The sequence below is a fragment of the Gopherus evgoodei genome, chromosome 3, assembly GCF_007399415.2.
Source record: "Gopherus evgoodei ecotype Sinaloan lineage chromosome 3, rGopEvg1_v1.p, whole genome shotgun sequence".
Classification (NCBI taxonomy): Eukaryota; Metazoa; Chordata; order Testudines; family Testudinidae; genus Gopherus; species Gopherus evgoodei.
In genome coordinates, this window is record NC_044324.1 from 44,435,019 (window position 1) to 44,461,071 (window position 26,053).

Below are 26,053 nucleotides of genomic sequence, written 5' to 3' on the forward strand. Positions count from 1 at the left end.
TTGGAGTTTTTGGCTAGCCGTTCTTCAAGCTCCTCTTTGGCTTTTCTTATTACACTCTTGTACTTAAGCTGGCAGTGTTTGTGCTCCTTTCTATTTCCCTCACTAGGATTTGACTTCCACTTTTTAAAGAAAGTCTTTTTATCTCTCACTGCTTCTTTTACATGGGTGTTAAGCCACGGTGGCTCTTTTTTAGTTCTTTTACTGTGTTTCTTAATTTGGGGTATACGCTAAAGTTGGGCCTCTATTATGGTGTCTTTAAAAAGGGCCCATGCAACTTACAGGGATTTCATTTTAGTCACTGTACCTTTTAACTTTTGTTTAACTAACCCCCTCATTTTTGTATAGTTCCCTCTTTTGAAATTAAATGCCACAGTGTTGGGCTGTTGAGGTGTTCTTCCTACCACAGGGATGTTGAATGCTATTGTATTATGGTCACTATTTCCAAGCAGTCCTGCTATAGTTACCTCTTGGACCAGCTCCTGTGCTCCACTCAGGATTAAATCTAAAGTTGCCTCTCCCCTTGTGGGTTCCCGTACCAGCTGCTCCATGAAGCAGTCATTTAAAGTATCAAGATATTTTATCTCTACATTTCGTCCTGAAGTGAAATGTTCCCAGTCAATATGGGGATAATTGAAATCCCCCATTATTATTGGGTTCTTAATTTTCATAGCATCTCTAATTTCCCTTAGCATTTCATCATCACTATTACTGGCCTGGTCAGGTTGTCGATAATAGATCCCTAATGTTGTATTTTTATTAGAGCATGAAATTTCTATCCATAACGATTCAATGGAACATGTGGATTCACTTAAGATTTTTACTTCATTTGAATCTACATTTTCTTTCACATATAGTGCCACTCCTCCCCCTGCACGACCTGTTCTGTCCTTCCGATATATTTTGTACCCCGGAATGATTGTGTCCCATTGATTGCTCTCAGTCCACCAGGTTTCTGTGAGGCCTATTATATCAATATCCTCCTTTATCACAAGGCACTCTAGTTCACCCATCTTATTATTTAGACTTCTAGCATTTGTGTACAAGCACTTTAAAAACTTGTCCCTGTTTATTTGTCTGCCCTTTTTTGATGTGCCAGATTCTTTTTTATGTGACTGTTTATCATCTGATCCGGCTCTTACATTATCCTCTTCCGTCCTCTGTTCTTGACTATAACCTGGAGATTCCCTATCATCAGACTCTCCCCTAAGAGAAGTCTGTGTCCAATCCACATGCTCCTCTGCAGCAGTTGGCTTTCCCCCATCTCCTAGTTTAAAAACTGCTCTACAACCTTTTTAATGTTTAGCGCCAGCACTCTGGTTCCACTTTGGTTTAGGTGGAGCCCATCTCTCCTGTATAGGCTCTCCCCACCTCAAAAATTTCCCCAGTTCCTAATGAACGTAAACCCCTCCTCTCTACACCATCGTCTCATCCACGCATTGAGACTCCGAAGCTCTGCCTGCCTACCTGGCCCTGCGCGTGGAACTGGGAGCTTTTCTGAGAATGCCACCGTAGAGGTCCTAACTAGTTTTAAGCTGGAGCCTGATAAGTTTATGAACACGATTATATTACATGGTGCCTGAGACAGCAAGGGACTGGACTCAGTGACCCAGGATGTCCCTTCTAGTCCTGCCTTTCTATTTTTCATTTCATATCACTTCAACACAACATTTAACTGCATATTCCTATCATGATAAATTGTCTTACAGGAGTTATAATTCAAGGCCCCATTCTCTCCTATGGGTCAGGCTCCCTGAAGGATTATATCTGTCACAACCAGGATGAAGGCAGTCAGACAGAGTGGTTGGAGCCAAGAGTCATTAGTCGGGCTGAATCAGGTACTGGGAGGTCAGAGTCCGAGACAGGCCAGAGGGTGAACTGAGAGCTCAGGCAACAGGTAGCAGGCAGGATCAGATTACCAGGAGATTGCGGTCGGGCACCAGGTTACAGACAGCAATTGAATAGCAAAGTCAAGGACAAACCGGGGTCAGAATCCAGAGTCCAGGGCCTATCACAATCAGGGTTTGGAGCAGAAATGGGCAAGGCAGTCTGTGTTGTTGCTCAGACAGTTCCCCTTCATGGCTTCCTGATTTATATACTGGCATCAGCCAATCAGGGGGCTGTGAGGGACCACCACTCCAGTCCTGTTTGGCAGTACTTCCTGCCAAACCCAGCCTCACAGGGTCCTCCCATGGGATCCTAGCCTAAGCCTCCCATGGCAATGCAGAGGCATCAGCGGCCCTGAACCTTCCAGGTTCCAGTCTTGCAGGATCTACAATATCTCCCATAAGGCAATGAGCTGATTTCATGCAGGCTCAGCTTCATGGTGTTTTATGGCAGTCACATGACTTTTGGTGCATTATGGGAGATGTAGTCCAGTCCAGGAGCCTGGCCCAGCGTAGAGAATGGGTGCATCAGGCTCCCTGACTACAATAGCCATAATGAGTCATGTGATACCATGATACATCACCAGATGGAAATGCAGCTTAATATTGATATTATTTAAAAAGAAGCATTTCAGGTCAGTTCAATAAACTGAAATGAAACATTTTTATTTCAGGAATGTCAAAATGTTTAATTTCAATCAAAAATGCCATTTCAGGGGAAAATCAAATGTTGAAATGTCAGAATTTCCCATAGAATGGACATTCTGAATTTCACTCAGCTCTGATAATTATGTATTTATAAAATGCCATTCATCTGAAGATCACAAAGTCATTAGTAAGTTTTAATTAAATGTGTTCACCACAAGTATTAGTGTACTCATTTTATAGAGAGCTACACTGTGACACTTCTTGCAACTCACCCAAGGTCACACAACAAATGTCAAAACGTTTTTTGCCTGTGCAATTTCTAACACCTGTATTTGCAGGTATTAATGCACCACAAGGGCATGTGCAAACAGAAGTAGAGAACAGGTCTGAAAATCAGATTTTGAACTTGTTTTTCTAGTGATCTAGTGCTAATGTCTCACACTGATATGCAGCAGTATCGCCCAGGCAGCAAAAGCTAAGAATAAACATGGAGGCCACATAACGTAATGTCTTTCTCAACAGGGATTCCTCTGGCAAATCATGGGTTCCAAAATTACTCTCTTTGACCAGAAGAGTGGTAGCCACAGTCTCCAAATGGGGTGTGTAGGGCACAGAGAAATGGCCAGGGAAGCCTTAGTCTGAGCAAAGACAGAAAGGATTCTCATTATCTGCAAGGAAAACTTTTGATCAAGAATAACTTTCTTAACCCATCTTCTTTAACCAAGTTACCTTTTTCTCCTGGAGGTCCAACTCTCCCTGGCCGCCCTGGAGCACCTTTCTCCCCTTTTTCTCCAGCCTCCCCTATTAATATAAAAGGAAAGAAGAATAAAATATATTGATCCATCACTTCCTGTAGCTATCTCAGTCTGAATTGCCATCAGTAATAATTTTGTTTTGCCTTTGGAAAAAAGCCACATGTACATTAAGGAAAAAGCCGAGGATTTTGACTTTGGTAGCCTTCATGTGTTGCGTGAAGAACATGGCACAGCCTATTAACCAGTCACTGGATACCTACAGTAAGGGAAGAGAATACATAACTGACCCTTAAGGCTAGGTGCATCTGCGCCATTCTAGCACTTCTGGTGAAGACACTCTAAGTCAATGGGAGAAAGCTCTCCTGTCGACTTAATAACTCCTACCTCCACAAACGCAGTAGCTATATCAGTGGGAGAATCTCTTCCATTGACATAGCATTATTTACACCAGGGCTTAGGTCGGTATAACTTACGTCACTCAGGGGCATCAATTATTCACATGCTTAAGCAACGTAAGCTATACTGAAGTAAGTTGTAGTTAGACATATCCTAAACAAAAGGCCTGATTCTGCAGCCCTTATTCATCTGAAGCCAATATGATAATTCCCACGAGTAGACATGGCAGACACATCCAGTAGCACATCAGCACCATCAAACTTATATCATCTTGACTGCATAACTGTATTACATCCCAGCTCAGCAAAACACGTAAGCACATGCTTAAATCCATCCCTCTTCATCAAACCATGTAACGTGATGCACATATTAAGTCTCATTAAGCATGCTTAAGTATTTTGCTAAGTAATAATAGATTGGGACCTATAGGAGGAAATGCCTTCATTGTCATTCCTGGTAATTTGCTGCGTCTCTTAATTTCTTTACTCTGAACCCCTATGTATTATATTTATGCTCAAGCAGCTCAGGGCATAAAATATAGACTCTTCATATTTAAATAGCAGCCTTCATAAATGTACGCTGTCTTGTTTTCTTTAACTGGGTATTTGTAGTTGAGTATACTATATTTCATTACTTAAAATACAATTCACATATCTGTACTAATTAAATAAATAATAATCTCGATAAGCAATTTAACAAAGTCTCAGCTAAGAAAACGAAAGCGTCTGTGAAAAAGAAGAAAACCACAAACATAAAAGAAAACAATGAATTGACATCTTGAAACTAAAGGCAAAGCTGACGCCATCATACTCTGTGGTCCCAGGAATGTGAGTATTGATAAGTTTTCCAATAACTCTTCTATGTAAAGCAGGGAAGCCAACATGAAGTTTATGGTCCACGTGTAGTCATACAGTTCTCTAACACAAACCACAGCCACCATAGGGAAGGGAAGTGCACAGAGAAGAAATATTGCTAAGAACAAAATGGAGTCTCACATATTTGAAAGCAGCAGTCTCCACAGGCCTCTGCTTCTTATTTGAGGGCTGCATTCAGAATTCTAAGGCTGCCTGTGTCTCCAGAGGATAGCAACTCCAACTAACATCTTCAGGCTCCTGACCATCTACCAATGCCACCTTCAGGTAGTCAAAGCTACGGAGAGGCCTCTGCTCTCCATGAAAAAATACTGCTGACAACTCACAGTAAATGGTATAATTAGTATGACTTTCACTAGTCTTTGGCACATTAAAGAATTTTTAGTTTTTTATTGAGTGGCCAATAGGCTCCATATTACTATCTCTCCCCCCCGCCCTCTCCCATGAGCTGATTATAGGCTCCTTACTTGCCAAACATAAATCTTGGTAGTATTTTCCCTCTAGCCTTTTTTTTTGTGGAGATGCAGAGCAGGATACTAGAGCCTATTACTTCATGAGTCATTCCAGAGTGAAAGCCACACATCAGAGGTCACTAACGTAGATCACGCCTGCTTCAGGAATTGTGCTTGCCTGCATTTTTTTTCCTAGTTTGAGGGCAGTAGTAACAGGTTTCCTCACAGTGACCTTGACCTGGAGGGACCATTTCTAAGGATGAAAGAACACATCAGCTTCCAGGCCCATTAAGTCATTGCCTCTCTGCTCAGATTGCCTATGTGCCAGTCAGCACCTAAGACTATTGTGGGTTTTCTGTTGCGGACTAAGACCACCAAAGAGAGAAAGTCTGGTCTTACTGGTTAAGACACTATACTAGGACTTAGAACATCTGAGCTCCGTTTCTGCCTCTATTTGTTTGACCATCTGTAAAGGGGCGACAATAATAATATTGCCTTTTTCCCATTTTCTTATATCTTTTCCTTGCCTTGTAAGCAATTTCGGGCAGGGGCCGTCCTCACTATATGTTTGTACAGTATCTAGTACAATGAGATCCCCTGATTTCAGCTGGGGCCTCTAGGCTCTACCATAATACAAATAATAATAGTAATAATAAACACATAGGCTATTGAGAACCCATTAGCTGGTAATAACTTTCTGTCATTACCAACGTTCCCTATACGTGAGTAGAACTATTAACACAGGAGTGAATACCCAGGAAGAAAGATTATTATAATTATTTTTATGTATTTCATGTCAACTATTTTTGTGCGTGACATATCATTGAGAATATTAAGACAGTCCCTGCTCTGAAGAGCTTACAGACTCAAAGACAAAAGACAGTACAAACTGGCAAATCCAGAGCTTAGAATAGCTCAGAAGGTTTTATATATATAATTTCTTCTCCATAACAATAATAAACTCACTTCTTATGGGCCTGGCAGAAGTACTAGTGTTTTATGAGAGGTTTGAATGAGCAATGTAGTTGGTCTTAATCCTCCATCTGTTCTCTCATGTACCATCATGCTTTTCTAATTATTCATCTTATACTTCTGAATGTCTAAATCATGCATCATTGTGCCATGTGGACTCCCAGAATCACAGTATCCTTCCTCTTCCCAGTTCCATGCAGGTCCCAGGATAAATCATCTCATCTATTTCATTAGGTCTATATTTAGGGGAAAAAACAACCTAAGATGTAAGTACATGAATGAGTAAATCGGTGTGTGGCTTTTTTCTTTTTTATTCCCTTCTTTTTCTTAGTCCCCATTCCAATTTTCCTTCCTTCTCTATTTTCCATTTTCTTCTTCTCATATTCTCTCTATTGTTCTTTTATTTGTGTCCTCTCTTGCCTTATTTCTCTCCATTCCTAAGTCTCCCTTGTTATCTTTTTTTCCTACCCCTCCTAGAAATCTCTTTCCCTTTCCAGGGTATCCCAATTCCCACACTTTCCAGGGTCCCCAGCATCTCTTTCCTCTGTTCCCATAACCTCTCTTCTTCCCCCATTCTCCCCAACGCCTACGACAGACATGTTCCAGGTATAAGCTCCTAGTAAGGAACAGGGATGGGAGATCTTCTGGGACATCCTTCTAAGGTAGTCAGAGCCCAGCTGGCTGTGTTGGGCTCCATTATAAGATGTGTTGCTCCACTGTTGCCACAGATAGCAGCAGCACCTCAGCAGTGGAGGAGCTACAGCATATTTTAGTGTTGCTTGTGAGAAGCATTCAACTCTGCACAGGAGCTGAGTTTTGGGCATATGGCCATACATATACTCAGTTTAGCGGAAATCTTGGTCATTCCTGACATGGGCTGGATTTGAGCCAACAGATGAAAGGCTCTGTATATCACTACCACTCCTCTAAGACAGTCAGTCCCCTGACAGTTTAGTTTGGGCATTGGTGGCTTTTTAGAGATTTTACATTAAGCTTAGCAGGCCATTATGGCCTCACTGAAATTGTACATCAATCACCCTCATGATGTCAATGACTGTTTCTAATTAGGTGGAGTGAAAGCATTAAAGCATTCTGGTTTTCAGGCTCTCTCACTGTTTTATGGCTCTATTCCTGATTACCTTACTAAAAAAAAAAAGAGGCCAGAATTATTGCTGGGAAAATTCTACATTGTAATAATAGAAATTTAAGCATTTAGATGGCACTAAGTGCTTTATAAGCATTAACTAACTAATCCTCCCAAAACTACTGTGAGGCGGTGAATGTGTGTATACAGAATTATCCTGATTATACAAATGGGGAAATGAAAGGAAAAAGGCTACGGGACTGGCCCACGGACACAGAGAAAGTCAACAACAGAAGCAAGATTCAAGTTCCTCATTCCCCATGCTGCATTCTGACCACTTGATCATTCTTCTCTGTCACTAGGTTATGCAATAATAAATTTGATAATGCTGTTATTTGTATGACAGACATACTAAAGACAGCAGAAGAACGGAAGCAATTAAGGCTCAGTCAAATCATGAATTGTCTGAATGCATCAAACTAACACTGCTCTACTTTTCACCCCCACCTTAGTGTCAACATGGTTAAAAGTTCAAGGGCCAGCCTATGAAAAGAGAACTCTACCTTTTTTCTCTGGTCAGTGATCTGAAAACTCATAAGGTAAAGCATTTCTCAGTTGTGCAGTAAAAATACGAGTTTTATTATTGGGTTTAACGCTGATGGCACCCATATTAAATGAGTTTGCCACAAAGAAAGGTGTACTTCGGTTTAGCTTGATTACTTCCAAGTAGTCCCTCTCAAAGGGGCAATAAATGCTTATAAAATGTTTTCTAGACAGAACACAGAGCCAGATTTTGCAGCCTTTATGTATATTGGGTACTACTCATGAGCATAAACCCACTGAAGTAATCAGGAAAACCCATCTGAGTAACGAGGGCTACGCTTCATGAGTGGGCTTTGCAGAGTCAGGCCTGCAATTTGTAACCATGTTGTTTTAATGAACACAAATCATGTTACAAACTGTGCTTCGCCATGTTTGGAAAATTATTTCAAATCTTACTGTGGAAAGGGCAATTGTAAGGCAACTTGTAGAGATGTTAGTCCCTACTAGAAATTGCATATGACTTGTCATTGGTTCAAATAAACCTGTAAGAAAAAAGGGATTAATATTTAGGCAGAGGGAGAGACTCAAACATTACCTTTGAGGCCTGGAACAAGAATCTGAACAGAGCAAGACTCTTCTGCAATATGTTGAGGATATCCAGATCTTAACAGTGACAGGAAGGCAAGGCTAATTGGAGTCACCAGAAAAAACAGATCTCTCTTCATAATGAGTGCTTGCAGGTCACTGACTCCTAAACAAAAGAATGAATAAACAATCATGGGAATTCCAAAGGCTTCTAATAGTTTCTAAGAGCATGCAATGTGGCACCACAAATGGAGTATGTTTGTACATACGATAGCCTAAATAGCATGAAAAGAATGTGTACAGGTTGTATGCCTAATAAACATATGTTGTATAGTACAATAGGGTTTTATGGTCATTCAGCAGTTCCTTTTAAGACTGCACTGGTTGAGGTAAAATTCAGAAGACAAATTAGGTAAAAAAGACGGGATTCTGAGTAAAATTCCCCTCTCTTAACAAAACAAAACAAAATAAAAACAACAAAAAAAACCCACTGAGGTGGGAGGGATAGCTCAGTGGTTTGAGCATTGGCCTACTAAACCCAGGGTTGTAAATTCAATCCTTGAGGGGGCCATTTAGGGAACTGGGGTAAAAATCTATCAGGGGGTTGGACTAGACGACCTCCTGAGGTCCCTTCCAACCCTGATATTCTATGATAGGTAAGACCTATTTGTGAATGGAAAAGATGCCCAGTAAAGGTGGGGTTACCATCAATGTTGAATGAAGAAATGTACCAGGGATTTACATGAAAAGATACAAATATCTGAGTTGACATCCCAGGGCAGGAGAATGCATAAATTTTACCTTTCACCGCTTTGATAGCTGCCACTGGTATCTTTATAGTAGTTAATGCAAAAGCACTTATTTAGAAATAAATCTTCAATTTCATCATGGAGTGTAAATACACCAGAGACTTTAATAAATCCAGGAGGTTCTCTACATCTGAGCAAGGTGAATAACAACTTTGGAAAGAGACTTGAAACTAGTCTATACTTGAAGTGCTACAGTGGCACGGCTTCATCAGTGCAGCCACGCCGTTGTACTGTGTGTAGTGCAGATGCTCTATGCTGACAGGAGAGAGCTCTCCCAGCAGCATAATAAAACCACCTCCCCGAGAGGTGATAGCTATGTCACAGAGAAGCTCTCCACCAACATAGCATTGTCCATACCTGCAGTTTGGTGTAACTTACATCGCTCAGGAGGTGGCTTATTCATACCGCTAAGTGACATAAATTAAACCTACATAGATTCATAGACTCTAGCACTGGAAGGGACCTCGAGAGGTCATCAAGTCCAGTCCCCTGCCCTCATGGCAGGACCAAATACTGTCTAGAACATCCCTGATAGACATTTATCTAACTTATTCTTAAATATCTCCAGAGATGGAGATTCCACAACCTCCCTAGGCAATTTATTCCAGTGTTTAACCACCTTGACAGTTAGGAACTCTTTCCTAATGTCCAACCTAAATCTCCCTTGCTGCAGTTTAAGCCCATTGCTTCTTGTTTTATCATTAGAGGCCAAGGTGAACAAGTTTTCTCCCTCCTTCTGATGACACCCTTTTAGATACCTGAAAACTGCTATCATGTCCCCTCTCAGTCTTCTCTTTTCCAAACTAATCAAACCCAGTTCTTTCAGCCTTCCTTCACAGGTCATGTTCTCAAGACCTTTAATCATTCTTGTTGCTCTTCTCTGGACCCTCTCCAGTTTCTCCACATCTTTCTTGAAATGCAGTGCTCAGAACTGGACACAGTACTCCAGTTGAGGCCTAACCAGAGCAGAGTAGAGTGGAAGAATGACTTCTCGTGTCTTGCTCACAACACACCTGTTAATGCATCCCAGAAACACGTTTGCTTTTTTTGCAACAACATCACACTGTTGACTCATATTTAGCTTGTGGGCCACTATAACCCCTAGATCCCTTTCTGACATACTCCTTCCTAGACAGTTTCTTCCCATTCTGTATGTGTGAAACTGATTGTTCCTTCCTAAGCAGAGTGCTTTGCATTTGTCTTTATTAAACTTCATCCGGTTTACCTCAGACCATTTCTCCAGTTTGCCCAGATCATTTTGAATTATGACCCTGTCCTCCAAAGCAGTTGCAATCCCTCCCAGTTTGGTATCATCTGCAAACTTAATAAGTGTACTTTCTATGCCAACATCTAAGTCGTTGATGAAGACATTGAACAGAGCCAGTCCCAAAACAGACTCCTGCAGAACCCCACTTGTTATACCTTTCCAGCAGGATTGGAAACCATTAATAACTACTCTCTGAGTACAGTTATCCAGCCAGTTATGCACCCACCTTATAGTAGCCCATCTAAATTGTATTTGCCTAGTTTATCGATAAGAATATCATGCGAGACCGTATCAAATGCCTTACTAAAGTCTAGGTATACCACATCCACCGCTTCTCCCTTATCCACAAGACTCGTTATCCTATCAAAGAAAGCTATCAGATTGGTTTGACTTGATTTGTTCTTTACAAATCCATGCTGGCTATTCCCTGTCACCTTACCACCTTCCAAGTGTCTGCAGATGATTTCCTTAATTACTTGCTCCATTATCTTCCCTGGCACAGAAGTTAAACTAACTGGTCTGTACTTTCCTGGGTTGTTTTTATTTCCCTTTTTATAGATAGGCACTATATTTGCCCTTTTCCAGTCTTCTGGAATCTCTCCCGTCTCCCATGATTTTCCAAAGATAATAGCTAAAGGCTCAGATACCTCCTCTATGAGCTCCTTGAGTATTCTAGGATGCATTTCATCAGGCCCTGGTGACTTGCAGGCATCTAACTTTTCTAAGTGATTTTTAACTTGTTCTTTTTTTATTTTATCTTCTAAACCCACCCCCTTCCCATAAGCATTCACTATGTTAACATAAGCTGTAGTGTGTACAAGCCCTCAGCTCATTGAAATCACAGCCTCTTACAATCTGTCAGGGAAACAGGCTTCATACTCTTATGCTGTAGGTAGATTTTTTGGGAAAAGAAACTGCCCAGAAATATTGTTTGATTGAATAGGTCACCAAAAGCTGAGCTACAAGAGAACTGCAAAAATGCTCTTTCAGGAAAGAAAAGAATTATCACAGTCCTCCTCATTTCTTCCTTTGACTAGCACTTTGTAGTAGCAGGAGTAGGGAGAAAATGAAAACCAGATAAAAATGTCAAGATATGGAGAAGATGTCTGTCACCAATACCGGTTCTTCTGTGTAGCCACTGCACACTGTGTGCAGGTTTATGGCTAGACTGAACAAATTGATATCAGGCTATCATGGGGGTAGCTCAAAAGATCAGTAATGGGACATGAAGTCTTTCACCCCATGCCATCAGTTTAAATCTAGCCTAATGTGATTGTAATTGAAAGGTCTTGCCTTTTGATTGCTATATTCAGTAGCCAGTGTGAAATGAGCAGGTGGTCTCAGTCCAGTTACAGATGCAATCCACATTAAAAACCCCACCATCAAAATTGGCACATTTGGTAGGAATCTCGGCAGCAAGGCTAAATACTGAATGAGCATACAGTCTGAATCACTCTCACCATGCTAATGGCTAAGATGTGACCCTGGTTACACATCCACACAGAGGAATAAGAGCACAAAAGGGTCCCTTTATTCCCCCACATGGGCTACCATATCCTCGGAGGGGTGAGCAGTCAGGGAACACTCAAGGAAGACAAGGCCATTGAAGAGAAGCTAAATGAATTCTATGTATTGGTCTTCACTGCAGAGAATATGAGAGAGATTCCACCCCTGAACCATTAATTTTAGGTGACAAATCTGAGAAACTGTCCCAGATTGAGGTGTCAGCACAGGAGGTTTTGGAACAAATTGATAAATTAAACAGCAATAAGTGATAAGGACCAGGTGGGATTCACCCAAGAGTTCTGAAGGATCTCAAATATGAAATTGCAGAACTACTAACTGTGGTATGTAACCTATTGGTTAAATCAGCCTCAGTACCAAAGATTACTGAAAGATAGCTTGTAAAGCCGATTTTCTAAAAAGGCTCCAGAGGTTATCCTGACAATAAGAGGCTGGTAAACCTAATTTCAGTACCAGGCAAACTGGTTGAAACTATACTAAAAAACAGAATTATCAGACACATAAATGAACACAGTATGTTGGGGAAGAGTCAACACAGCTTTTGTAAAGGGAAATCATGTCTCACTGCTCCACATGTTGTTGAGGGGTCAACAACATGTGGAGAAGGATGATCCAGTGGATATAGTGTACTTGGACTTTCAATAAGCCTTTGACAAGGTCCCTCACCAAAGGCTCTTAAGCAAAGTAGGCAGTCACAGAATCAGGGGGAAAGTCCACTCATGGATTAGTAGCTGGTTAAAAGATAGTAAACAAAGGGTAAGAATAAATGGTCAGTTTTCACAGTTGAGAGAGGTAAATAGCAGGGTCCCCCAAGGATCTGTACTGGGACCAGAATTGTTCAACATAGTCAAATCTTGGGTGGTGTCAAGTGATGCCCCCATTCACTCACACACACACACACACACACTCACACTCCCAGTGAGTGAGTGGGAGCTGAGTTTTCCTGCCTCTGGAACAGATGATGCCAACCTGAAGAGAGGGAGTTGTGATCCAGGATGAAGGGAGGAGGCCCTAACCAACCCAATTAAAAGTGATGGTGGGCCCCTGTACCAGCACATCACACCGCTCATGTAGATGGCCCCTGTGACTACCATCCCAGAGAGGGATGAGGCCACAGCATGGGGATAGGGCCACAGTATGGGAGTTGGTTCTTGGGGAATCCACGTAAGGATGGGTCTGTGGTCCCAATTTGCCTTAAATTGGCCTTGGAACTGACAACAATGAGTCTGCCCAATGACACCCATAGAATTAAGAGGCTTAGGGTACGTCTATACTACCTGCCGGATGGGTGGGTAGTGTTCAATGTATCAGGGATCGAATTATTGTGTCTCGTCTAGACGCAATAAATCGATCCCCAAATTGATGCTCGTACTCCACCTCAGCAGGAGGAATAAGTGGAGTCGATGGGGGAGCTGTGGCAGTCAACTCGCCGCCATGAGGACGGCCAGGTAAGTCAAACTAAGATACTTTAACTTCAGCTACGCGAATAGAATAGTGTGAGTGCTGGCTGATGGGAAAGTCTATGGGAGACCATACACTGTCTCTTTAAGGTACTCACACCAGGGGTCTCAGACCTCAGGAGCTGAGCTCTCCTGCTCCTGAGCCCTGTCCCTCACTCTGTGGAGATGGGGTACATGGGCAAGAGGAAAGTGGGGAGAGGGGGACACCCTGATGTTATCCCCCATCCCCTACTCTGCACAGCAAGCAGGAGGATCCCGGGAGCAGCTGACCAGGAGCTCCAAGGCAGAGGAGCAACGCAGCTGCAGAGCAGCACAGGGCGGGGCACTTGAACACATCACCGCTGTGCACAGCTCTGTTAACAAAGTGCACAGCCCTTGATTCACCCTTGGGCGGCCACATGACCATGCAGTGTAGAGGGAACACAGTGTACAACCAATCTGATTATGAAATTAGAGGTGAGCCAAAGCTAGAAAGTTCAAATACAGATCTGGATTTAAATTTTCCCAGAATGTAGAGGAATTTCAGATATAGTGATTTGTTGGTGCATTCTGCAGAGATAGGGGCCAAACACAAAGTTTAGATTCAGCTCTAAAGTTTGACATGTTCTGATGTAGGGTTTTGATTCCCACCTGTCTCTTTTTGTAATTATTTTTAAAAGGGGAATAAGAGCAACTAATCAGAGGGGTAGCCGTGTTAGTCTGAATCTGTAAAAGCATCAAAGAATCCTGTGGCACCTTATAGACTAACAGATGTTTTGGAGCATGAGCTTTTGTGGGTGAATACACCCACGAAAGCTCATGCTCCAAAACATCTGTTAGTCTATAAGGTGCTACAGGATTCTTTGCTGCTTTTACAAGAGCAACTAATGTTAATGTATTGAAAAAGATTAACTAGTAAAATAGTTTAAATGATGGTGGGTGGATCATTTTCATACATTGTTATACTTGGAAATTAAATGCTAATGGTTGACTTAAAAGGTTTGCATGATGGGCTGCAAAGACAAAAAACTAGATATCTAAATATCAATGCTACAGATTTCTGTAAATGGGAACATAACTGTTGGTGTCACTAACCAACTGTAAACTCCATTAATGAACTGTAAATTCTACAACCCAAGAAGCAGGGGAAAGGTTGTGTCAAACATATAACACACTTTGGACTCTGCTGCTGAAGAGCCATAAGGTTTGTGGAAGAAGGCAAAAGAGTAAATCTAAGCTGATGTGAACTTCAGGAAGGCTAATTGACTCATAGGAAGTCATGGGTTACTCCATAAAGATACATTTAACTCTACTTCAACAGCTGTTCTGCCACTACAGAGCTTGTGAGGTTCAGACCTGGGTGTATATATGGCTCCCCTTACCACACTTGGAGAGGTTGACTAGTTTCTCAGAGAAAAAAATGTTTCTAAAACAATGGACCAAATATATTCCTGGTGAGCTCCGTCAGAAGTCAATGGAATTATATTAGGATAAGTTTATTCTACTACATGTGAGCTGAAGATGTAAAGATTTTACATGATATAAAGAAAAAAGTGTATAATTTTATTTCATTTCTCATTAATTATTGGTTATTGATTGCTATATATCTTACATAATATTTCTCTCAGAATATCATACTCATGGTCTCAGTCAGATGACAAGATCCCTGATACTTTTTCATCTGCTGAAAGATTTTCAAATGTGGTCCGTGATTTTGGGTGCCCACCTTGGGACACATTGGATCTAATTTTTAATTATGCTGAGCACCCGAACTTCCCCAGGGGGTTCAGTTATAAGTGCTCAACGCTTCTGAAAACCAGGTCCCCTCATTGTCTCAGTTATGCCCTACCCCTGTAAAAATGACTGCATGTGACCTCGTTAGTGCACCCAGTTGCACTTATTTGTAGGAACCAAGAGAGTGAGGCACCCTAATTTAGTGGACGCTTTTGAAAATATTGGCCATAAATTGGAATAAATGCTGTTTCTTTACTGTGTAGCAAGATCAGGGGAGAGCTGTGTGAAATTTGGCACTTTCAGCTAAAAAGGATCTACATTGTTACCAACCACAAGGATTCAAAAATCATGAGTCAAGCTACAAAGAATCATGAATTAAAAAAAAAAATCTCATGATTTTTAAGCCAATTTATTTTAGTTTGTCATTGATTTCTGAGCCTTTAGGGTGCATGCAGGTCATATTTACAAGCTTCTCTACAACCCCAAGCACTATAAACTTATACTTTAAAAAAAAAAGAAAAAAGAAAGCTGAGATTCTCTAGGAGCCAGGGCTTTTAAAAACTACCAAATATTCCAAGTCTCACAATAAAATCACGAGAGTTGGCACCCCTTCCATATAGCTGTAATGGCTTAAACTCCAAATAAGGATATTAATAAACTAAGCCCTTCTACTCTCGAATCCTCCCCAAATGGCTGCAGAGAGAAACATGAGCCATAGCTACCCACAGCTTCCTCCTTTCTACATTCGGAGAGTTCTAGCTCAAGTTCTGGGCTCAAGCACAGTAATATGGCACCACAGAGAGGTGATCTAGCAGGTAACGCACTCATAAATTATTTAAGGCTTTAGAGATTAAAACCAACACCTGGAGCTCTACTCACAGTCAGTGCAGGTTACATAGGGTGCTGTCCCTTTTTAATATCTGCACTGGCTCTTCTTTAAGCTGGCCCTTTCTGGGTTACCTAGGGAGGTGATGGAATCTCCTTCCTTAGAGGTTTTTAAGGTCAGGCTTGACAAAGCCCTAGCTGGGATGATTTAGTTGGGGATTGGTCCTGCTGAGGTCACTTCCAACCCTGATATTCTATGATTTTATGATTTCTGCCATGCTCCTACTAACTTCTCGTATGCATTTTATGAGATCCTTCTCTTCTGTGATTCAGTCTAGAAGGTTAGTTGCAGTGACCCCATTAATGACAGTAGTGTCAAACACCAGAGAGAGAATGATGCTGTTGCCTGCTGGTTAGGGCACCCCCCCTGGAAGGTAGAAGACCCTGGATCCAGTCCCTCTACTCCAATCACTTTTTCATTATTTATCCACAATGGAATGGTTTCAACAGGAGAGAATGAGCGAGCCCCTACATCAGAATATTCCAAAATCCAGTGGTTAGAGCACGCTTAAGAGACCCCTTGTTCAAATCCTCTCTCCTCTTCTGGTAAAGGTGTGGGGGGAAATTGAGCCTGGGTCTCCACATCCCAGATGAGTGCTCTAACTGCTAGGCTAAGAGTTTTAGAGGTGGGGACCACCACCTCCTCTTCCCCCTGCTTTGTGCGGAGAGCCTAACTCAGTCCCATAAGAAATATCTTAGGTGCCTAAGCCACTTGGAGTCAGGAGGCACATTCCCATTCGTGTAATGCTAAGCAAAGCTAGACATCTCCCTGCAGTTAGGTGCCTCTCTCTGAGAGACGGGCGGGCTTAGCACACTCTCCCCCCTCAACATTTCCCCTTGGCTAATTTTAGCAGTTCCCCCCCACCTAACGTGCTGGCTTTGGGAGATGGCATTGGTAGGCATCTCTGTCCCCCCGCCCCCCATGTGTTGTATAGAAAACCTAGATGTCCAACTCAGGCTTTGTGGATCAAGTGTTGTTCCTTTTATTTTCTAGACTCTGCGATGCTCAGCATTGGTACCCCTAAGTCCCTTTAGGATCCCACACTTCATCGCATTTTGAAAAGCACCATTGGGAGTTAGGTGTATAGTAGGATTTTCAAAAGCACCTAGAAGCCTAATTACAACTTTAGAATCCTAAATAACTTTAAAAATCTGTCTCTCTGTCCTTCAGTTCCCTCTCTGTAAAATGGGGATAACACTTCCCTACCTCACAGGGTGATTGTGAAAATAACTACATTAAAGATGGTGAGGTGCTCATCACTATAGGATCTGGAGGCCACAGAAATACCTTAGTTTGATATGAATGAACCCATGATAAGCATTGGGATTTGATACTGCCTATGAGCAAACATGGTTTTCCAAACACAGATGACGTTTTCAACTGCTAACATTTCAGAGGCTGGCTAGTTTGCAGTTGGCTGATGACTAGAGTTGGGCTAATTTTCTGGGTTATTTGGGGGCTGGTAAAGGGTGGGTCGGAGAATAAAACAGTATTTTTTCCTCCACAGAAATTTGACCAAAAAATGGAAAAAAAAAATTTTGTGGAAGATTTCCTTACTAAACATTGAGTTTTTTTGGCAAAACTGAAAGTTTTGGGCCAAAATCAAGAGATGTAATGTCTCCAGGGAGTTGTAGTATGCTCCTCATGTCTCCATTCTCTTCTAGGGGCCAAGGTCACCAGCTGGACTACATCTCCCATAATGCACAGGTTTACCCCTGCAAAAGGGTGATGTAGTGTAGGAGACGTAGTGCATCTAGCAGGGCCAGTGCAAGGATGTTTCGCACCCTAGGTGAAACTTCCACCTTGCGGCCCCCCCCAGCAGCTCCCTCCCTCTGCCATGAGGCGCCCCCCTTGCGGCAGCTCCCCATCCCCCACCCTCCGCCCTGAGGCACTCTCCCCAGATCACCTCTGCTCCACGCACGAGCACCCCAAGCACGCCATTGCTGCTTCACTTCTCCCACCTCCCAGGCTTGCGGCGCCTAAGCTGATTGGCGCTGCAAGCCTAGGAGGCGGGAGAAGTGAAGCGGCCACGGAGTGCTCAGGGAGGAGGCGGGGCAGGGGTGAGCTGGGGCGGGGCGGGGAGTTCCCCTGCGTGCCGCCCCCCCCACCTTACTTGCTGCAGGCGGTCCTCCCTGCGCTCCCCTGCCCCAGCTCCCTCCACCTAAATGCCGGTGGCGACCGGGGTGGCCGAAGATCCGGCTGCTGTGGTCACTGCCGAAGAAAATGGCGCCCCCCAAATGTCAGGGTCCTAGGCAACCGCCTAGGTCGCCTAAATGATTTCGCCGGCCCTGGCAGCTAGGGATCCTAGCCCATAGAGAAGAATGGGGACTTGCAGCAAACTACAACTTCCATTTTTAGCCAAAATATTTCTAGGATTTGGCTGAAATATTTTGGTTAAAAAAAAAATTAATGAAATTTTCCACAGAAAAGACACTTTTTTTGTAAAGTTGTGTCAAAACCCCAATTTTGTGTCCAAAAAAAGTTTAAACAGAAAACTTTTGAGCAATCCCTAACGTAGAGTAAAAATGAAGTTTTTAAAGCTACATGAATTCGCTCAGAGAGATATCAACATGGTAGCCCCACTACAAGTTATGTCAGCAGTCCCCAACTTTTTTGTGTCCAGTAGCACATTCAAGTGTTCAAAAGAGCGTGGCGGGTGCCAACAATTTTTCAAGACTTATTTTGTATTTGTACATTAAATAATACAAAAAACATCATTTAATATAACATAATATATGAATCCAGAGAGAAAAGAGAAGCTGGAGAGAAGCCGCGAGGACAGAAAACAGTGGCGCCAACAGCCAGGGCCGGCACTTCTGTTTAGGCGACCTAGGCGGTCACCAAGGGCACTAGGATTTGCGGGGGGTGGCATTTTGCCACCCTCGGCAGCAATTTGGCGGCAGGGGGTCCTTCCGCGCTCCAGGTCTTCGGCGGCAATTCTGCAGCGGGTCCTTCACTCGCTCCAGGACCTGCCCCCAAATTGCCCCGAAGACCGGGAGCCGCGGAAGGAAAACCCCACCCCGCCACAGAATTGCCACCAACAACCGGGAGTGCGGAAGAACCCTCGCTGAGGGTGCCAAAAACCCTGGCATCGTCCCGCCCACAGCCTGCAGCCCCAGAGTTCTCTGTCCCCATCAGACGTGGGGCTGCGGCTTGTCTCCCCTGCTGGGTACTAGGCAGGCCCCACGCCTGCTGGGAACAGAAAACACTATGCTCGCAGCCTGAGTTCTATGTCCCCATCGGGTGTGGGGCCGCAGCTTCTCTCCTCTGCTGGGCAGTAGGCAGGTGCACATAAATGCCCCGGCAGGCGCCATGGTGCCCGCGGGCACCACATTGGGGACCACTGAGTTATGTGATAGGACTCTGCTGCTTCCACAATGCAGTTATGTATTGGTCATCAGGCAAAGTCACAGGTTTGGCTATGAATTTGGATTATGATTTGCATACTCCTATTGAAAGTGTTAGTGATACAGAACACGCTATTTTTAAATGATTCTATGTTGGCAGATGTTCACATCTAGGGTGAATTTTCTAAAGACAATCAAACATTCTTAAAGGGACAGTCAACGTAAAAAACCCACTTCTTGTCAGAAACATTTTTTTTAATCTCTTATTTGTATTACAGCAGTGTCTAGAGACCCTAACCAACAACATCAGCACTGTATTATGTCACACACTGAATAAACACAGTAAAAGTCAGTATCTGCCCCAGAAGCTTACAAGTAATCCTTCAGGTTACTATAAATGAAAAGATTATGGAAGAAAATATTCACAGAATCAACTACAGGATCAGAGCCACAATATCATCTTTTTGCCTGGTATCTGTTTCAGTTCTAATCAAAATCAGTTGGATTTCAAAGCATGAAAATTAAAATGCAATATCTTTTTAAGAACATACATTTAAGAATATACATCTTGATCAAAATTTTACAGGCATTTTTAATAGGTGATATCATAGAAGGACTGGGAATTTGATTCACAGAAATGACATCAATGATCTTTTCTTTAAATCAATGGTTGGTTTACATCCTCCAATAGATTTACAGCTTTAAATGAGCATGTGCATAAATATGAAGTATCTAACACCAAAATACTCCACAAACCAGCTGCTGAGAATGGAAAAATTGCTATTATGTTTCAGTTACATTTTCAGAGTAACTAGTGACTAGTAATTTGTAATAATTTAATCTCAGGAGTTTTTTATTTCTTTGTATGAAAAGTGAAAAATAAAGTGGTGCATTTCACTTCTCTAATTAGATACTCAAATTTTATAAGAAACGTTTCCCCTTCCAAACCTTACAGCCAATATCCATATCTATAAGCTGCATATATATAAACCTTTAATTTTAATAAAGTTTCCCTTTATCCAATATACCACTAATCCCAGTCCTAATTATCCTTGACTCAATCTCTACTGAGTTACCCCTTTACTAGCCATTAGTGTATTCTGTCATTATTGGATCCTCTACAATCTACTTCAGTATGACACCACTGCCACATGTCTTCTATCCTTTGCATTGGGGGCTATATTATAAACTCATCTTTCGTAATAGATGAAGACTTCCTGGTGCCCCAGAATAGAAAGACTGAGAAATGTGTTTAGCATTTCTAGTCTTAAATGGCTATATTGATTATATTATGAAGAATCACAGCCAGGTCTCTCTTGCCACTCTGGCAATTAAATCACATGTGTTCTAACCAGACAAAGATGCTACGCTGAAATTACTAAAATCAGAACCAGTGGCTCTGAAAAGTTAATACATTTCAATTTCAGTTGTTAAAAACAAAACAAAAATTAAAAAATCTTATTTTAATTCACTTTCTCTTGCTCAGAAGTATCTTTGACACTCTCACAAACCCCAAGTTAAACAGGGATTTTTTTAGCTAAATCAGGCTTTTGTAAGCAGTAAGGTCCACATTATCTCTCAGAATACAGTATATCAAACTTTGTTTCTTATCCTGCACCTAACCCACATCAGTTGTCAGACATACTTTGAATGTTGCCACTCACATGTCCAGTCTCTATCTTACATCCAGACTTTTTCCTCCTTACATGCTTCTAATCAATAAAACTGCAAAAGTCTCTCCTACCTTATGATTGCTGAGAAAATGGGGACTGCAGAGCACACTCTGCCTTCAGGGAAATTGCACAGATGACCCTCATGCTGCTGTTTACAGAAATCTGACAGTTTTTAATTTGAAAAGATGTTGTCTTTTGCTTTTGGACAGTTCAACAAATCAGACAGAACAGTTGCAAGTGTTATCTGTAAACAACTCCCTGTTTGAAATAGATCAGCTGTCCTGCAGTACAATAATTAGGAAAGAAGTGTGGGAAAACTGAAGAGGTCTATGATGTAAGCTGCTTATTTTGGGAATGTACTTTTTTGGGAATGCATTCTCACTGTCCCCTCCCCCTCACTAACAGAGAACCCCTTTGTAACCATTTAGATCCAACTAACCACACACACATTCTCACCAGAGCACAATTTTCCTGCATTGCTTTAATTTCAGCAGCTGATATTCAAAAGAGAGTGAGTCAAGGGTCCTACTAAAATTCCAATGTATGTAATTAATACATTCTTCCTCTACCCCAATTTCCCCTATTTTTGCAATTGGCCAAAGTATTTTTCACTTCTGGAGTAAAGCATGCCACTGTTTAAAGAGCAGAAACTCCACACACTGCACAATAATGTAAATACTCAATTCTCCACATGGCTGGTCTCTTCCAAGCCTTTCTGTTTTCTTTACCCATATGGAACTATCCATTGACAAAGGGAAGTTCTATGCCTGTTGAGGGAGAAGAACATTCAGAAATTCTACACTATAACTCCTGAATTGGTCTATTATGTTGTTGCTGTTTACTCTTAAACAGTTGTCACATTTTAACCCTTCAGTATATAATGGCACTTCAGTGCCGAGAGAAGTAATTCATATATACTTTAAGCATCAGAGTTTTCCCCCATGGTCCTAAAGGAACAGCCAAGAAGTCACCTTGCCAATGGGAATCCCCAGGTGTTCTGAAGTCATTGTCGCTGGCTCTCCTACCCTCTGAACAGGAGGCACATCAGGGATGGACAAGGATCAGAGATAAATCCTTTGCATTCTGACTGATCTCGGCCATTGTTGGACAGATGATCAAGGAGGACATAAAAGGTGATTTAGACACCTTTGTCTCCCTTCCCATTACCCCAGCACAAGCTTTGTCAAGCTCATGCTTGGCACAGCTCAGGATTAAGTCCCATGTGCATTTTTGTACAGTCAGTATCACTGATAAAGCCCTTAGGGAGCCATTTGGATGTGCAAAGGCAGATTCATTAGAAAAACCTACTCCCCCCTTTTTGTCACCACAAACAACTGTGGCCCACATTATACTAACAATTAACTAGTCTCTAACAAAGGGCTCATACATTTATTAGTAACTTGCAATGTAAAGTTTCTTACAGAAATATCAACAGCACAGCTAGAGTTAAAAATCTGAACAGCTTTTTCCATTATAAATATAGACCCTCAGGGTTTAATCTCTTGGCCAGTTCATTTCCACATTAGGCTGGAACCTGGCAAACAACCCATTTTTTAAAATTATTTTTCAATAATTATTAGAGATTAAAACTTGACTAGATGATGGAAAAATTACATCAGTGCAAAAAGCTCAAAGAGAGGAGACATACTAATGTAAATGTAGAAAGGCCACAATGTCAAATTAAGGGTCTAATCCTATTTACCTTTACTTACATAAGAAGTGCCACTGACTTCAGTGACAATAAAGGGGCAATTAGCATTACACAGAATTGGGTACATATAGCAATGCTCCCAATGGAATGCTAAGGAAACTGTTTGACATAAAGAATGCAGCAAAACGAATTCAGTTCAAGTCTTTGAAGATCATGTTACAATGGCAATGTAACATTTTTAGATCCATATTTAAACCTCGCTACATAAACACAACTTTGAGAGACAAGTATAAAGAGAATCAAAAAAAATCTTTGAAGGAAGTTAGCAGCAAAAGAGATATTAAACATTAACGGATTTACAAGTAAATAAGAATATAGAAAGGCTGAATAAAAGAAGCAAAAAAATCAAAGAGTGCTAAGGGGAAGACCAGGCACTGTAGCGAGAATGCATTCCTGAGTGCTTTTTTCCCAAGAAAAGGGGAAAAAAAGAAAGAGAAATCATTAATGACTTTGGTTCATTTAAGGAGAAAGAAATGGTTTCTCTAATGGAGAGAGAAGGATGGATTTCCTAGCAGAAAACAAGAAGAAGAAAAAATAATCGAAAAAAACCACTTGAAAGCTGGAAGGTGCTTTTCTCAAAAATCACCAGGCGGTCACCCTGCACCTGGAATAAAGGATTGGCCCCTAAACCCACTTCTTAAAATAAATAAATAAATAAATAAATAGAAAAGACTAAGGGCTGGTCTACACTATGGGAGGAAATCGATCTTAGATACGCAACTTCAGCTACGTGAATAACGTAGCTGAAGTCGAATATCTAAGATCGGATTACTCACCCGTCCTCACCGCACAGGATCGATGTCCGCGGCTCCCCCTGTCGATTCCGCAACTCCGTTGGGGTTGGTGGAGTTCCGGAATTGATATATCGGTCCCCGAGCAATCAATTTTAACCCGCCGATACGGCAGGTAGTCTAAAGATAGCCTGAGAGCGATCTTAACCCAGTTGAAACAACTCCCACTGAAGTCAATGGAGTGCAGGATCACACTCTATGAAGAAAGTTCTGCCTAGGGAACAAAACCCATCAACAACCTTAAACTATTTAAAATAATAAATCAAACAGTTTTAACCACGATGCCCCTGTGAGAGTGTCACAAATACAATTCCAGTACTTCAGAGAGTAGCAACTGTTCCCTCTATTCTTCTGTGGGCACTCAGCACTGCGCAAAGTGGCAGGGAAGGGAAGCAGCAGCTCTGTGATCCTGCCCTCCTGTTCAACAGCTCACTAGTGGCACAGCCAGTGCAGAACCCCTGCCCTTTGGGCCATTCAGAAAGGCAATGTACCATCTTGTGCTCACCCGGGGGGGCGGCCAATTGAAAGGGGCGGCATGTCTGTCCATTGTTGGGGTGGCACGTCCGGGTAGGTGGCGACGGCACTTTGGCGGCAACTCAATCAGTCCACTTTATTTTCTGGGGCAATTCGGTGGCAGGTCCTTCACTCCCCGTCTTCCTTGGCGGCACTTCGGCAGAAACTTAATCATTTTCTTTTTCTTTTTTTTTTTCCTCGACGCTTGGGGCAGCAAAAAAGCTGGAGCCGGCCCTGCCTGTGGCAGTGCAAATCTATGCTACTCTTCATTTGGGCTGGTATCTAAACACATTTTGGCCCTGCATGAAGCAGATAGGAAAGCAGTGTAATACACAAGAATGGCAACATGGGAAATAGACAATAACAGGTAGAGCAGGGGTTCTCAAACTGAGGGTTGGAACCCCTCAGGGGGTCGCAAGATTATTACATGGAGGGTCACAAGCTGTCAGCCTCCACCTGAAACCCTGCTTTGCCTCCAGCATTTATAATGGTGTTCAATATATTTTAAAAGTGTTTTTAATTTATAAAGGGGGGTCCACACTCAGGAGTGTGCTATGTGAAAGGGGTCACCAGTACAAAAGTTTGAGAACCACTGAGATAGAGGATTATTCAGGGCCAAGGAAAGTCTGGGGATAAATCTGGGGCCTATCCCTCTGAGGATCTTAGAACATTTCATAACCATTAATACATCCGTGGAATAAGTATTATCATCCCCATTTTACGATGGAAAACAAACAAACAATCTACATTAGTATTCCCACCATTGCTACCAACACTGATCTACAAACATGGGAAATATCAAAAGGAAAAGGTGAATCTAACAACCACTAAATTTTAAGACCAGATTTATAAAGGTATTTAGGTGCCTACATCTGCAGATAGGTGGATCTACAATCTCCAACTTTAGGCACCTCCATACCTTTATAAATCTTGCCCTTACGGTGTGCCAGCACAGCAGCTTCCCAGCATGATTATACAGATATGATTGATAGCTCAAGCAGATCTCACTAAAACTAGCAGCGTGGCCGCAGGGACAGCTCAGCCCAGTCACCCAGGTACGATCCCATGTGACCCCAAGTGCATATTGAGATGGCTAGCCCAAGCCACCACCAGCACATTGCTGTTTTTAGCACACTAGCTCAAGCAGAGCTCACATGTGTCTGTCTACCCATGATGGGAAGCACCTGCACAACTGCTGTGCAGATATACCCTAGTCTCTCCCTTGCTGCTCTGGAGACAAATCAAATCTGAGTCAGAGACAAAGGGGGATGTGCTTCCTCCTGAAGAGCTTGCCAGTGCAATATTGTCCAATTGAGAGTGCTTGGTGGCTAAACAGTAAATTTATCATGTAACTGTGACTATAGCAACTTGTTGCAAAGCCCATAAAAAAGAGAACCTTGACTGCAGTAATTAATGGGGCAGCGTGGATCTGTTAATCTGTGTGCTGTGAGGAAGGAAATCTTGCAGTAAGAAACTTTCCTCTTCTTGGTCAAAAGACAGTCCACAAACCCAAACAATGGCTAGAGGAAGCTGTTAGGCTCAACTTTGTGTAGGGAGCAGCTTACCAGATGTTTGTGTCAATTTTTCCCCTGCTCCCCTCTTTGGGACAGTGTAGTGTAAGTTACTGCAGCACTTTTCAGGGTGCTACTTATTCCTCTGTCCTATTCCAGTAATCATTGCAAGAGGGACAAGGGCAGACATGGCAGAGCTACAGCTCTACCCACTTCCTCAGCATGAGAACCACTTCCATGGACCCTGTTTACCCAACTTGTGGCCAAAGGTGCAACTGAGGCAGTGTGGCCAGGAAAGGGGCAGAGTCCTTACCTGCTCAGCCATGTTACTGTTAAGAACAACCTAGTCTACTGGGATTTCATTAGAGTAGGACTGTGCCAGTTTTTAAACCTAATATAAATTATTTGCAAACAGTTTATAAAGTTCTGATACAGCACCAAGGTTCTGCAAGTCTCCTAAAATGAAGAGGAAGGACGTAGTTGGGGCACTAGCATAGGATTTAATAAGAGCAAGGCATTCCATGTATCCTTGGGCAAGTCACTTAAAGCACAAGGGATAATAGCACTTCCCTATCTCACAGGGGAACAGGGTGGGTGGCGGTGAGGAATAATGAGTTTATAAATTGTGAGATGCTCAGACATTACAGTACTAGTGGGC

The 26,053-nt window shown here is 42.3% G+C and overlaps 1 protein-coding gene across 2 annotated transcripts in view; it reads right to left on the reverse strand.

The window, feature by feature from the left end:
* COLEC11 (collectin subfamily member 11) overlaps positions 1 to 23,279 on the reverse strand; it is a 49,220-nt gene extending 25,941 nt beyond the window's left edge. For both annotated transcript variants that reach the window (XM_030555486.1, XM_030555485.1), the window contains exons 1-3: positions 20,941 to 23,279; positions 8,201 to 8,356; positions 3,261 to 3,332 (exon numbers count right to left, since the gene is read on the reverse strand). In XM_030555486.1, coding sequence (XP_030411346.1) covers positions 3,261 to 3,332; positions 8,201 to 8,330 — 202 coding nt within the window. In that variant the 5' untranslated portion in view covers positions 8,331 to 8,356; positions 20,941 to 23,279. The remainder of the gene's footprint in view (positions 1 to 3,260; positions 3,333 to 8,200; positions 8,357 to 20,940) is intronic.
* Positions 23,280 to 26,053: the final 2,774 nt, after the last annotated feature.